Consider the following 16,401-nt stretch of genomic DNA (forward strand, 5'->3'; position numbering starts at 1 on the left):
TATGCAAACAATGTCTCTGGCACCCTTCTTGTTTGCTTGCTTGGAAAAAAAAGGAAAGTTAAGCCTACCAGTTCAGTGCCCTAGTTGTAGGATGAGCCCTGTACGTAGGTGAATAATTAGTTAAGACCGCATATCAGGGGCCACGAGGCATGTATATGCCAATGGGCAATAGTCCCAAACTAATATCTTTAATTATTTTTTTAAATTATTACCCAATATGAGAACCCCCCAGATTCTCAGAACTTTCAAAATGGCCTGGTCAGAGAATGTTTTTGCATAAACCAGTCTGACCTGGTAATCTACCCTTAGGGGTAAATAATAAAAATGATGCTGCTAATTAAGCTGTGGGTATTACGGGACAGAAATGTAAGTAATAGTTACTTGAATGCAATGCTGAATATTTTATACACTGTAATAACTAATTTATATTTTTTAAGGGACAGTATTTCCCTGCCTTGTGATATTGTATTTAATGTTTTTTTTTTTCTTGATAAACCTTTGCTTTTGCTAGTCTGAGCGCCTAACTTGTTGCTCATTGCATTAACCTACACTGCATTAGTTGATATGCAGATCGCTCACCGTGACCGCAAAAGGTTAAATCATAAAAAAAATAGATCAGAGATGTTTTTTTTTTTTGTATGTCTGCTTCATTTTATTTTCTCTCTGCCTCCTGTTTGTTCTGTAAATTAGGAAAAGACTGTCAAGAAGTGCTGTGGGAAAATTCCAGCACAGCGTGGAAGTAATTAATTCGACACTCCTGGCTGCTTGTTTTTTAAATACTAGCTTAATTTAATTGGGTTTAATACCGGACCACCTTGACTTGTAGTTTGACTTTGTGGTTTCAAGTGTGTGTATTTTTTTTAATTAACAAATTGAGAAATTAATTGAAACGGTTTGGTAATTGTGTAATCATTACATTTGCTCCAAAACAACCCACTTGGTATTTGCTACAAGATCTTGTTTTACAAAAGTGCTTGAAACCAATGCATTGGTAACAAGATTGCAAATGAGTAATTGATCAAATAATAATCACGGCATTCTTCCGAGGGTGCAGTTAATGCAGCCCGTATGTAGTTTATCAATTAGGGTGAAATGAAACTAAAACTAGCAAAGGTGCATTAGTGGATGTAAGAGAATAAATGGAGCGGGCCAAAGGTAACTGAGCGGTAAAAATGTATCCTGAGTTGCCAAGTCCCGCAATTTACCTTGAAGCCAAAGAATGAGTCTACCTGGATTACCTTAAAGGGACAGTCCAGTGTCCCAGACAGCCTCATTGACAAAGAATGCCTATTAAAGTACTTTCTGAGTACTTGAATATTATTGTTTAAACCTGCAATGTGTTTATATATGCATATAATATACATATATATTATTTATCACTATATAATATCTAAATATATAATCACTTACCTTCAGTAGAATCTGTAACTCCGCAAAGTTTTGTTCTTCTGATTTCAAGCAGCCAATTAGCGTCGGGAAACATCGGATCATGGTTTTCGAGAATGCATATTAAAGTACCCACAGAGTACACATATGCATTCTTCATTAGTAAACTGTCCCTTTATTAAATACCGCAATGCATTTCAGCAAAAAAGGTGTCACTGAATGTCAGTTATTTGAATTTAATGATACATTGGATAGAAAAGCTTAGATTTGTAAAAAGAATAACATTACTTTCATTTATAATACTGATTTATTCTGGTTGCCTAGTAACGAAGCATGTGAACTGTCACATATAACTTCTCTTGGGGGTTTCTCATAATTTTTAGTGATATGGTCATGTTATATACAGTTTGCGATTCTACTTTGCTAATTGTTTGTTTTTCAGCCATTCTTATATTGGGCAAGACTTTAGCTCCCAGAGAAACACTGGCAAAATATCACTTGAGCAAATTGATGCTGTGAGTACTGAATAAGGCATAAAATGTGTGTATGTGATATATCAATGCGTGTATGTGTATGTGTATATATCAATCCATTTGAATGTTCAGCGCTCCGGCGCATTCGAATAGCCACATAATATCCACCAATAATTCGAAGCACTCACGGGTATTGTATCGGTAATAGAAAAAAAATATTTTATTCACATAAATCAAGGATCTCCATGGAGGTGCTGAAACGCATTGTTTATGTGAATAAAATATTTTTTTTTCTGTTACTGATACAAGACCTGTAAGTGCTTTGTGTTATTGGTGGATATATATATATATATATATATATATATATATATATATATATATATATATATATTTTTTTTAATTATTATTTTTTTTCATCAGCATGAACAGTATCTTACTCTCTTGAATGTATCTGGTTGTATGTTCACTTTGCAATTATCCATTTCTTTTTTTTTCTAGTTCCGGTAATTATTTTGTAGTTGCTTGAGACTACACTCTGCTTTCTTTTGTATGTTTGCTGCTTTGAAATGTATTTCAGTTCAAGTCATTTTTCCCAGTATTTACTCCTTTTTTATTTTTTTTTCCTTTTTTTTTTCATTCCGTTGTAGCTTGCAAGCAAGTCATTTCCACTCTGCATGCGCCAGCTTCACAAGTCTTTGCGAGATAATCACCACTTGCGTCATGGCGGACGTATGCAGTATGGCCTTTTCCTAAAAGGTATTGGATTAACATTAGAACAGGCGTTACAATTTTGGAAGCTAGAATTCACCAAAGGAAAAGTTGACTCAGAAAAGGTATGAAACACTTCTTTATTACAATCCTACTATATTTAGTAAAAGCAACGCTTAAGTAGTTTTACATCACAAGTTGACACTCCTGTTTTGTACTATTACAAAATGATCTCTAAGGTCTTTTTCCAATTACTAGACATTGAAGCTGGTATGTAGACATGTGTATTTTACTCCTAAATTCTACATACATTTGTCCCTGATTAGCAAGAATATTTTAATAGTGAATAAAGACATTGTACTTGCCTTTATTCATGATATACTGTGATTAAAGTCTAATTTCCAGGATTTTCTAGGATTAATTTATTGTCTTAATTTTCTTGGAATATATATATATATATATATATATATATATATATGTGTGTGTGTGTATGTGTGTAGGTATTATTAAAACAGAGGTTTAGTGTAAAAAAAGTCTTTCTTGAACAGGTGCCAGCCGAGTTCAAATCCCAGGAAACATGGAAACTTAGAACCTGCCTGAACCGATTCGACCAATCTAGTCTGATATTTATTATTTATTCTGCAGCATAAACCATAAAATTGTTGCTGGTACCACTGTCTTTTCATGGATACCTACTGGTTATTTTCTATAATATAGTGAACAGTTGTAATGCTGGCCTTGAAATTCCGCACTGTCTGTATCTATGACAGTGAATACAAGAAACAAAAACCATCTGCGCTTCTCACCCTAATAAAGTTGGCAACAAATATATAAACATAATATAAATGAGAGGTTTTGGTTATATGAATTGGCCAAAGCATAAATAACCTCACCCGTCACGTCAAGGCACACTCTCTATAGGGTGAGATCCTACTCTTATCTCCTACATAGTGGGCACACAAAGCAGTTTATACTGCTACCAAAACCTTATTAATGTGTTGGAGAGGTGCAATTAAACCCCCGCCCCATTAACTCCTGGACAGCAAGCTGCAACCAGACTGATGAGGAGCCAACAACCTCTATGACCATTCATCACCGCAAAATCAGCATAGCTGCAGGAATGGATAAACCCAATTCCAATTGTATTGAAAATATTTTTAGATACCCAAGTGAATGAAATTAGCTGAAATCCAAAGTGCTATGTGCGTACATCTTAACATTGTGCTTAGGACACAAGTACCAAAGCAAGAACTACAATTTCTCAAGTGTCTGCTTTGCCGTGTATTACAAATTACAAATGAAACTTTTAAGCATTTGCTCCATTTAACTGGAAGCAGGATTAAATTTATGGCTGGGAATACAACAAAAGAAAGCTGCAAAAAGGGAGTGTTTCTGCAAATGAGACGTGAGCTTGTAAATGGGGCAAGGTTCACAATTTTTCTCTCTGAAAGATGGAGCGCTGTGAAAGTTTGTACAGCTAAAAATGTGGTGATCCATAGCTTCCTATAGCTCTATAAAGAGAATGCAGAAAAGGCAATCATTGACTTTGTTGTATCTTCTATTGCTTGTAATTTATTATTACTGCTGCGATCCACAGTACATCTTGTCAAGGAGATATTGCTGTCAGTTAAATATCACTTTGTCAGATTATTGGATTGCTGTATCCTTTTGCTTTGCTTTGATCTTTTATGTTTATTGGTAAGCGCTTTATTTTCAGTCTTTAGTTCCTAAAAAATATTATCTAAGTAGCGTCATTGGGCAGTTTTTGGAACCACTGTTTACTGCGCAGCCTTAGTACAAGCTGCCTGTCTCTTCAAAGCATCCCCAACCTCTGAAGGTGATTTGGTAGCACGAGGAAGAGCAGTAGATAATTCGAAGTCCACATAAGTTCTGCTGTTGGTTGATCCTGTGCAGACTGCCAACATATATAAAATTTGCTAATATGGATGGGGAGGTGTTTTCTGCTGTATGCGTGGATAGTTTTCCATTTAAGAAACCTATCTATACTTTAGCCAAAGATAAGAGAAAAATCCCTTTTCAGCGGTTGACTGACCGGGAAGCTGCTATAATTATATACCATGCAAGTGGAAACGAAATCATTGCAGTTACAAGTTCTTAAACTGGTAAACGGACCTGTTAGAAGTATGGTTGCTGAGCACAAAATGGATCATATCCTCCCAAAGTAGCAAAAAAACTGATCTAGTGTGACCCTCTGTAGCAAGAAGGGAGATATATAGAGCTCTACACATGGCAGGATGATCAGAGCATTTTAGTTTAAAATCTCTAACGCAAGGGTGTACGTCTCCAGTCTCCCAAGGCTGCAAACAGGCCAGGAATTCTATGTATCTTTGCCTGAAAACAAGAAGGCGAGTGCATTTTTCTATGTCTGTGATATCCAAAAATGTGCTTACTCCCCCTTCTGTACATCTATGCCAGAATGATACAGGTAGGAACAAAAAAACAAAGCATCATAAATATACTTTGGCCTGTGAGTTTTCCATTTACTTGGCTAAGCATATAGATAAAAATGTTTGCACGGTTTGGTCCAACTAAGCCGATGAGGATACCAGAATAGCAGTGTGGTCCAACGAAACCAGGTCATGAGAGCAGAGTAGTAGTGTGGTCTAGCAAAGCCAGGTCAGAATACCAGAAGAACAGCTGCATGGTCTAACAAAGCCAGATCAGGATACCAGAAGAACAGCTGCATGGTCTAACAAATCCAGATCAGGATACCAGAAAAATAGCAGCAAGGTCTAACAAAGCCAGATCAGGATACCAGAAAAATAGCAGCAAGGTCTAACAAAGCCAGTTCAGGATATCAGAAGAATAGCAGCATGGTCTAACAAAGCCAACGAGGATACCAGAATAGCAGTGTTGTCCAACAAAGCCAGGTCAGGAGACCAGTATAGCAGTGTGGGAAAAAGAAGCCAGGTCAGGAGAGCAGGATAGTAGTGTGGTCTAGAAAAGCCGGGTCAGGGTACTAGAATAGCGCCATGATCAAATTAAGCCAGGTCAGGATACCAGAAGAATCGCAGCATGGTCTAACAAAGCCGGGTCAGGATACCAGAAGAATCGCAGCATGGTCTAACAAAGCCGGGTCAGGATACCAGAAGAATCGCAGCATGGTCTAACAAAGCCGGGTCAGGATACCAGAAGAATCGCAGCATGGTCTAACAAAGCCGGGTCAGGATACCAGAAGAATCGCAGCATGGTCTAACAAAGCCGGGTCAGGATACCAGAAGAATAGCACTGCGGTCAAACAAAGCAAGGTCAGGATACCAGAAGAAAAGCAGTGTGGTCAAACAAAGCAAGGTCAGGACACCAGAAGAACAGCAGTGTGGTCAAACAAAGCGAGGTCAGGACACCAGAAGAATAGCAGCGTGGTCTAATGAAGCCAGGTCAGAATACCAAAATAGCAGTGTGGTCTAACGAAGCCGGGTCAGGATACCAGAATAGTATCATGGGCTAACTAAGCTGTTTCAGGATACCAAAATATCACTGTGATCTAAAAAAGCCGGGTCAGGATACCAAAATAACAATAATAAAAAGGAGTAGAAAAACATAAAACCACCACAAGAGGGTACATCTTACACACATGTGCAGAGATGAGCCTAGTTAAATCTACTTAACTTATTTAAACTTTTAAAAGAAAATATTATTAAGAATTTACCTCTGCAAATATTTGATGGCATTAAAAAGGGACACACTTATGTTCACAGCAGTCTTCCTTTATTCTTAGTCATTTTCTACCATAGATTATCTCATTGAGGATTTGTATTGAAACAGGCAAAGTTTGTTTGACAAGCACACAGGCGTTCATGGCGCTTGGATGAAATATGCGGCTTTTATTGATTCTTGTCTCTTTGTTCTATGCGTCGGGCGAGAATTCTGTTTGCTAATATTTGGGCTTCCACGGTCTGCTTTTCTGCAGATCCAATATTTTCTTTTGCGGGTATTTAGCTTGTCAAGCTGCAGGTTTCTATTCTGACAGTCTTCAATATAATTACATTTTAAGTCAGCAGTTTGTCCACACATTGACTGTTCTGTGTGAACATTAGGTCTCATGTACCTCACTTTTCTTGACCTCTGATTGAGATATTTGCATAAACAATCAGGTTGGTTTATGGCTCAGAAGAGAATATTCTGTGCTAGTGCTAAGTAGTCATTTGTGCATTGCAGGAAGAAATTAAAATACTTGTATTTATGTTCAAAACATGAATTGCAAACTCTAGCATTTCATATTATTGATTAAAATGCTAAAGGCTTGCAGTATCATTCCTTTAGGGTTTCTCAGAACCCCCCCCCCCACATTTCTTTACCTTTACCTGCAGATGTTCATGTCCGCCTAATCCCATGTATCTCGTAATTTCTGGTAAGTAAGGATTTTTAGTTAGGGGAACAATTCTGCAAACCCTACTTTTACCATAAGCATAAAACCTTATTTGCTTAATGATTTTTAAGAGTCAAAAATCAGTGTCACTTTAACATGGATTTTTTTTTTAACTGACAGGTGTATATTACAAAAATAAATGGAGAATCATTTTGACATTTCGTTGACTGGTGCTACAATACTGATCAATGCTACTGAATAAAGTTTTTAACGTATGGACACCTTAGAAAGACTTCTCTGGTCTTGTTAGGCATTGTATGTCTTAATATAGCTACTATACAAGTACAACTGGTTACATATAAAGAAAGGCACTGTTTTTGTTATATAGGACAAAGCCATATTCCAGGTTAATGGTTCCAAGAATACTGGGAACCACTGCATGTATTACACCTTTCCTCCTCATTCTGAATCCACAGGATGGAGTATGAAAAGTGTGCTCATTCAATTACAGTATGTAATACATGTTCTTTGTAGCCTATTCATAAAATGTGATTTAAAGTCACTCATAAGAAGGCTTAAAGGACTCTTCATTTTATTCTATGAATATGTTAACCTACTAAAAGGTATCACACATTTCTAAAAACTATATTCTCTGGGTTAAAAAAAAGAAATGATTTACATTATTTTAATTGCAAGTCACACAGGGCATATGTCTTACACAACATTTAGGGGAATATGCATATGTAATAGTGCCGTTTCAAAGACACTCGAGTCTAATGTGTGCTTTCATGATATGTATATTGTGAGACCTAAATTACTTTTTTCCCCTTTTTTTGTTGTTGTTTTTTTTTTTTTTTTTTTTTAATCAAGAAAAGCTGAGCTATGTCTGCACAATGCATATTTAGCCTGGGGAGATTTCTGGAATATCATCTTACTAATGGAACTCTGCATAACTAAGACTTAATTTAAATCTTATGTGGGTTTGCTCTTGTGATGCATAGTCATATCGATGCACTAAAAGCTACATTATGATGGTAATCAATTCATATATGTGAAAACAGCAGAGATGTTGCAATTGACCCACATTTATTGCAGACATGTTTGTAAATAATAGCCATGTAATAAGATGCAGACAAGAAGTACAGAAATAAACAGAGATACATGCATATGTGAAATAATAATAATAAAAAAAAAAAAAAAAAAAGTAGGTACCTGAGGTAGAAGCTGCAGCCCTGCATCAATTCTTGCTGCTGCTTGAAGAATCCAGTCAGTGGCAGGAAAGTGTTCCCATTGCGAACTAACGGGAAACGTGGTTACCCAAACACATTATATGCGTGCGATATACCAGGGATATAGAATCCCCCTTGCATTTGCAAAAGCAACACCATGATAATTTATAGGGACCTCACAGGTCTCATACATTAAAAAACATGCAATGGCTATAGAGTCCCTTTAAGCTTCAGCTTGTGTTAATCACGCTGTTTTGTTTTCAATAACAAACTCTTGCAGACGCTATATAATGAATCTTAACCATGTGTACAAGGACCAGGAAACAGGTATAAAAAGCAAAGCAAAGCAACGCTAATAATGTTACTGCATTTTCTTAGCGTAGGTTCTGAAACATTTCAACTTAGCATAGAAATTTCAACACCGCTTAGCCGTCATATATTTTTCTATCATGTTTTGCAGGTGTACCTCAGAGTTAATGATACCTTTTTGGAAGTGATATCTCTAATATACTTTTTGACTTGCGCAATATTTCTTGGACTGCCTCTGATGAATATCCTTTGGTAAATGCTTAAGATCAAATACTAGCGTGTGAACATCAAAGACATTTAACAAGACAGTGATTGAAGTGGGAACGTTAAAATGGCAGAGCATAGCTCCTCGACAGTTAAACAGTAAATTCTTATAATAGGATTAGAATTGGCTATTGAGCTTGTGAGGGATGTACAGAATGTATTAGTAATTTGGTTCCGCAGTATAAAAGTAGTTTACTCTTAGAATAGTTTTTTAAATGGGAATCCAATAGTCGGTTTTTGTCTGGTATATTGGAAGTCCATCTTTTCATTAATGTGGTATTGACCGTAAGGCATGTATGATTTTGTACACATATTTAGTTGAAATGGTTTCGTTGCAGCTCGTTGTTTCTTATTCCTGTCTGATGTCAGCGCTTCTCTAGAATGGTCATTTTGATTTAATGATCACGTTTTTCCTCTTCTCAGCAAACTGCAAACAGACAATTTTTAATTATAAAACCGGATTCAAAGGAATAAGATTCACCCGTGTGCAGAAAGCATGTCCATTGATTTTAGCAGGAGCTCTTTCCTGCCAGTGGAAGAAAAACAGTCCTGGAGCACTGCAACCTTTATTGGAATTTTTTTTTTTTGAGGGGGGGGGCTTCCTCTAGGTAGAACCATGGATAATACTTTAATATGCTCCATTGTTGGTGGAGTGAAAAACCGGCCCATTAATTCACAAATGGTTAATGTTACCAATAATAGAACATTAAAAACCAACGGAAACATGATATTTTCTAACCATGTATGGGACACTTTTCGTTTAAGTCCTTTAATCAGATTCCACACAAATGCAGACTACTCAGATAGCACTCCTGACGCATAACGTCATATGACACGTTTTATATGACGTGTTCATATCGTTAAACTAAAAGGAGTTGCTGCTACATTTTCTTTAAACTGGATCAGAAAATGTATTCCTTATAGAATACTTTCATAGATACGTTTTGGCCTTAAAATTCTATAAATAAACAAGTTGTAAAACAAGCTGATCTCTCCATCTGTTCTAAGACAAATTATAGATCTATGCATACATATTTCCTTTGTACAGTATGTTGGAGTTCTCATTTATCAACTGTAGATGCTATTGATTAGAATGTATACTGTATGTTTTGCTGTTAGCCATGTATTTCTTGTGACGAAATTGCATATTTGGAGAAAATAAATTTGACTTATAAGCTAATAAGACAATGAAGTCTTAAATCTAAATTGGTAAGGAATGAGCGTATGGAGTTCTATCCATAGAAATCAATATGTGCAAAATTGTATCAGCAGAAATCTGACTGCTGCAGTTTTAGAAATTACTGTAATCTTCAAAATACCTGGCTAAGGTTTCTCTGTCGTGCTTGAGGGAAGAAAGTACAAGAACTAAGATTATGCCTGTATTATCAATGATTTTTTTGTAAAACATATTGTAGGCTTCCACATAGAAAGTAATTCTATGTATTGTATTTTGTTATAGTTGGAAATTGACTGTTGTCCTTAGTACCTAAAGTAAGGCATCAACATGAAATATCTGGTTGTAAATTAAGTAAGCACATTCTAGCCCAGGGCCGGCCCAAGGCAAAATGCCGCCTGGGGCGAATTTTAAAATGCCGCCCCCTTCCTCTCCCTCCGTCCCTGCCGCCTCCCCCCCCTTGTACTTACCTTTCAGCGGGTCCTGCAGCGAGTCTCCCTGTTCGGTCTCGGTGCCGGCTTGTAATGCTGAGCGCCGGAAATCTTCCTGCACTCAGCATTACAAGCCGCCACCGAGACCGAACAGGAAGACTCGCCGCAGAGGAGAGAAACCACTCTGCGCCCAAAAAAGGGCTTGGGGCAGCATAGTGCCGCCCCTTCAAAAGTGCCGCCTGGAGCGGTTGCCCCACTCGGCTCCATTGTCGGGCCGGCCCTGTTCTAGCCCAAATGGATGCTGCCTCCTCATGGCAGAATTCTTTTAATTTAGCCACATTGGAGGGTTTTCGAGCATGGTCTTCCAAAAAGTTCCACTTTTGACTCATCATTCCACAGAATATCTCAAATGTCTTGGGGTCATCAAGGTATTTTTTTGGTAAATGTGAGAGCACCTTTGTGCTCTTTTTGTGCTCTTTTGAGTCAGCAGTGGCTTTCGCCTTGCAACACTCCCATAGGTAACATTTATGCACTCCTTCTAATTGTGGATTTGTGAACACTCTTAACTGAGGCAAGTGGGGCCTGCAGTTCTTTACATCTTAGTCTGTTTTTGTGACCTCCTGGATGAGTTGTTGGTGTTCTGCTGGGGGAATTTTGGTAGGCTGGCAACTCCTGGGAAGGTTCACCACTGTTCCAACGTTCTCGATTTGTAGATAACGGCTCTCACCGTGGTTCGCTGGCATTCCAGAGCCTAAGAAATGGCTTTGTAACTCTCTTTGGATTTATAGATGTTGATCAACAAATAATGGGGCACATGTACATAGGAAAAAAAATAAACAGTAATAGTGCAATATGCTGAAACCAATATTACGCTGTTTGTGATATAAATGCCGCTCACAAACAAACGTGATATGGTCCCAGGGTTTTTTGGTACCACACGTCCCTGAGCTGTTTTGCCATTTTTTACCATATGTCCATTTAATCAACTAAACCCTTTTTGTGTTTGATGTACCCACACAAATTACACATTTGTTTTAAGAACAAATGGGGTTTTCATTTAAAACCATAGAACAAAAACAATAATTTTGAGTGTTAGTGTGTAAAAAACAAAAACATTTTTGGGAATTTTCTTCTACACTTTTAGATACCCCTGCTGAACAATTGCTGAATTTCTGTTCGGCAAAATCCCATGATTACCCACGTATCCAACATACAACATGTCCCTTACATAGTACCCTATAGGGTAGTGTTTGTAATAGTTGTCTTAACAGATTTTGGGGCTGAAAGACATCCTGATCTCCCATTTAGCAGCAGATATTCAGGACGTTCATGTACAACCTAAAGGTCTTCTAGGCAGTGCTTTTTAGGCTGTATGTATAGGTCCATAGGGGATTTGAAGTGGTTAATGCGCATTCTTCTAAAACAAAGACGCAAACTTTTATTTCTCCATGTTTCAAAATTACTTGCCACGGATTGGCTGCTTAAGCTGTCAATAAGTGGCAGTAAGCACTCCCATTGAAATCAGTGGGATGACTTTGCACATGTGCACTGGGCTTGCATGCAGTGTTTAGCAGACGGAGTGCTGGATTAGACTGACTAGCGGTAAAAAAAACATCCCTTTGCAGAGAGATGCATTTGGCCTTATGCATCTCTTATATGGCATATCATGGGGGGGTGTATTTGGGGGGATTCTGTAGAAACACCCCCCATTCATCTTAAAAACAGACTACAGGACACACCTATAATACGCATTAAAGTGAACACTATGGCAAGAGTGTCTCTATAAACCTTAATATTAGAGAGTGCAATAGTTTGCTAAGTGGAACAACACTTAAGCTTACAGTTTACAACACATTATGCTTTAGCTTCATAACAGTTTTTATAGCAATAGACCCTGTTCTTCCCCTTCCCCAGAATTTTCTAGCTAGGAATCCAAAATAATACTAGGTCTGACTTTAGGCCTGTTTTTAGTATGTGAGGAACCGTGGGTGGTAATTACTGTCAAGGACCCTTCCAGATCATGAACTTGAGTGTTATTCTTTTCCGTTATGATCTCTACCAGGCATTCTAACGTTAAATAAAGTTTGACAGCAATTAAAATTTGCCATTTACTTAATTCTTTGTTTGACCTTGTAAACCTGGGTCCCTTTTGGTGTAGTAGAACATGAAGTATTACTAATGAGAATATCTTCAGGACATAGTTATGTAGATTTTAAAGAATGATGTAGTTTTAATTACTCTGCACAGTTTAAGTGAATGCCGATTAAAGTTAATCATGCCTTTGTGTATATCCCTTTCAAGTGTTTCTTTTCAAGGACCCCAAGTTACGAGTTTCATTGTCACAAGCCAAGGTTAAGTGAGATGTTTAAGCATTGTTTTTTTTTACTTTTTTTTTTGTAACCTGTGTGTGTTGATTATGCCAAAAAAAAAGAGACATTTAAAAAATTTGGTGTGCCATTATTGCATGGCTATGTATCGTTTAAAACATCCCCTTAGTGTAATTGGGAGAAGATAGAACCTTTGTGTTATATACAGGCTTCCTTCTTCTTGAATCATATCTGACTGCATGAGACTTTTAGCTACTCCTGTGAGTTGTTTGATGTCACCCATTGATACTGGCCCCACGTCTAAGGAGGTGTTTATTTGTCACAGTCCCATTTAGTCCAATGTCCCTGGTGAATCCTCTGCTCTTGCAGCTTTACTTGTGGTCCATACTTCAAACCTCTGTTAAGTCATTACATAAAAAAAAAATTTTATGATAGAGATGCAAGAGCTTGTGTTGTAGGATCCCAATTCCAACGTGTTAAATGTCTTTTCTCTCCATGTCTGCTCAGCAGCCCAATGTATTAATAATTAGACCAGATGTGAATTCATATATATATATGATGCTGTTGAGTTTTTATTTTCCCCAAGCTAGGCTTCTTCTCCAGCATAGATGCTGTGAGGGCCAGTGGATACTTAATTCCAGGGTTGGCTAAAGACAGCCGTTTTATCTTGATGGATTCATTTGCAAGAAAGTGTTCTGCTGTTAAGTATGGCCGCCTTTTACACTAACATCTTATATAGCAAGAGTTGATGTTCCTGCTGTTTAAGCCAGTGCCTTTGCTGCCTGTAAATTATATATTCATAAGCATGGCAGTATCCCATCTGTTTCTGCATAGTACGGCTGTTCTGTTCTGGGGATAATTATTTGTACAGCACATCTCATTAGATTACTGAATAATTTCACTGCATGGCAGAAACAAGAAAGATCTGCAGTAAAGGTTGACTGCTCAAAGGCAAAGCTAGACATTTTATGGGTGACAACTTCACTTCCAGGATCACAAGTCGACTAGCCACTCACTTAATACGGAGATTAATTTTCCTCAAATCTGAAATGCTACAAATTGTTGTAGCCTACAATGTTGCCTTCCCTGCTCCACTTAAGATGCACATACAAAGGCCTATGGTAATTTACAATATATTATATTGAGCGATCGTGCAAGAATAATAATGCTTTTATGTCAGGATTCAAGGAGCTGCGTGTTTATGATTTAAATTACCGTTGAGGTATTATCAATTTCACTTCTTACTGCGAAGATAGCTGGGCAGGCATAAACAAGGGGTGTCATCACAATCTAGTAATAGGATGAAGCAGTGTGACAAACTGTTTAAAAAAGGTAAAAAAAGAAAAAAAATGTTTAGATTCGCAAACAAAATAAACCGCAACTAAAAATAAAAAAATGGCATTTTTAGCAGCTGTCACAGACTGGGTTTGTGCTCAGCACTGTAAATACTTGGAAATATATTCCCCATCATTTAGGAATAAATAATGCAGGCTGAAAGTTTTTGATCAGTATCCATCAATTTGCAGATGGTGCTCACGGCTCTGAAAGACTTTTCATTTCACAGCATTTTCCACAGAATCTCCTCCATGCTTAACCTCCTACCTTCCAGTTGACAGTGGGTTGCAATGTAGTGGGTGGAAAATAGAATTATTCATTTTTTTGGTTACCTGTGGCATTTTTATGAATGCTTCCATGCTCTCTTATGTTAAACGTCTTCTGTTGGCAACATGGCTGAAGTTGAGGCAGGGAACTTACATATATAAGTTTCCCTTAATATTTGTCTAGTATTTGTTGAACGCGGGAAGAGCGTGAAAACCCACAAATCAAATTCAAGATTATATCCGGACATTTGCTTTCTAGAAAGTGTTTAAAGGCACAAAAAAAACAGTGGAACATTTTGCTTTTCAGCGATTGTGCCAGATTTGTTGTTTACACCCGTATCTTTAAATATGTCACTCTCAGATCAATGCTGTAACTACATGAAAGGTAGTGCGAACCAATCTCAGAGAGCCAGTGAGGTTTGGTGGCCACTTCCTATGAATGGTGTCTACTAGGAGGAAACAGGAAATCATCATGCCAGATTCATCACTGACATCATTTTCACACCATTCAAAGAAAGTAAATGAACCCTACAAAGGCACATATCTGCTGTTATATCAGGGTCAGCTCAGATATGGACTCTGGATTTAGCGTGGAGCCCTGGATATATTCAGTACTGTTCTGTTATTTATAGCATGGGTCTTGTAATTGTATGTAGTTGTGTTTTCTATTTTTCATTAACTAATACTTTATTCTTAGCTTGTTCTCTTTCATTATGTAAGATCTGGAAGACCAGATATTTCCATTTTATCCATTTTATATCTCAAATGACATTATTTTTTTTTTTTTTATTTATTTTTTTTTTAGTTTGACAAGCTATATGGCTATTCTATCCGTCATAATTATGGAAAGGAAGGCAAGAGGACGGACTATACACCGTACAGTTGTATGAAGATTATTGTGTCTAACCCCCCAAGTCAAGGAGACTACCATGGTAAGATCTGATTTGAAATATAGCCTCCTGCCACTTTCCTATGCCAATGCCGTTATCTTAAAATATAATAAATAATATCTATGTGTTTCATTAAGAGAAGGTAATGAAACTTGAAGACTTAACCCAAAAGCAAGAGCACCAGCCATGATCTGATTTGTTCCATACTAATTAAATAGAATACTATCTGGTTCATGTGGTTTTGTTTTTAATTAAGTAACTAATTTTGTTCATAGGAAGAAAATGTTGACTTGTTCCCAGGAAATTTTTAATCTGTAATGCTCTAATAAGCAGAGAAGACATATTTTGGAAAAACAATGTAACAGTTGCAAGCATGAAAGAATTAGCTTTTCTTTATCACTACTAAGCTTTCTGACAAATGGGAATGGTTTAGTTATCACCAAGAGTGTTTATTGTTATTCTTTAGTAAACAAATGTGTATGTGTTTCCCCCCCTACTTAGGTTGTCCTTTTAGGCACAGCGATCCTGAGCTACTTAAACAGAAGCTACAGTCATTCAAAGTCCCTTCCACAGGCATAAATCAGGTAGGAGAACGCTGGTATGATGTTGTAAACACACCCAGAACATAAGCGAGCACCTAGCAAGAATAAAAGTACAGGTTTTTGGGTGCTTCCAAAATAACCAGCAAGTTGCATAAAACACTCATCTCAGTTGTATTGCTTACCCACACATTGAAGTGCCCCCAACTTTGAACGCCCCATCTAATTCTAACTTGGCTGTATTGGTAATGATAGAGCTAAATCAGTACTACCACATTACATTTTACACTAAGGCACTCCTGCAATGTATAGCCCTCTTTGGACACCATTAAAAAGGCACCTGTGTGGGAAGCATTCACCTAACAATCGGGTTTAGGGTTGCTGCTGATATGACCGATATATACCGTATTTGCTCGATTATAAGACGACCCTGATTATAAGACGACCCCCCAAAATCTGAATATTAACGTAGGAAAAAAAGAAAAAGCCTGAATATAAGACGACCCCAAAGGAAAAAAGTTTTACCAGTAAATGTTAATTCATGTAAACTATTTTTTTTAATAAAAGCTATGATTGAGAAAAATATTTTTTTTGTTTTTATTTCTTGTATTTTCCAACCTGTCCCCCAGTTACGCACATCTGCCCCCAGGCTTGCCACACCAATATGGCACTGTGGCCCATGATATGCCTTTTAACCCTCTATATGCCACTGTGCCCCATGGTATGCCTTTTGACCCCCT

The 16,401-nt window shown here is 37.4% G+C and overlaps 1 protein-coding gene across 1 annotated transcript in view; it reads left to right on the plus strand.

Annotated features, from left to right (window-relative positions):
* LOC149302366 (DNA primase large subunit-like) overlaps positions 1–16,401 on the plus strand; it is a 72,183-nt gene that overhangs the window by 45,512 nt on the left and 10,270 nt on the right. Inside the window, exons 8-11 of the mRNA XM_089482441.1 lie at positions 1,829–1,901; positions 2,507–2,692; positions 15,038–15,164; positions 15,624–15,706. Of these exons, the coding sequence (XP_089338567.1) occupies positions 1,829–1,901; positions 2,507–2,692; positions 15,038–15,164; positions 15,624–15,706 (469 nt within the window). The remainder of the gene's footprint in view (positions 1–1,828; positions 1,902–2,506; positions 2,693–15,037; positions 15,165–15,623; positions 15,707–16,401) is intronic.

Source organism: Sceloporus occidentalis, unplaced genomic scaffold (assembly GCF_023333645.1).
Source record: "Sceloporus occidentalis isolate IW3139 unplaced genomic scaffold, rSceOcc1.0.p SCAF_19, whole genome shotgun sequence".
Taxonomy (NCBI): domain Eukaryota; kingdom Metazoa; phylum Chordata; class Lepidosauria; order Squamata; family Phrynosomatidae; genus Sceloporus; species Sceloporus occidentalis.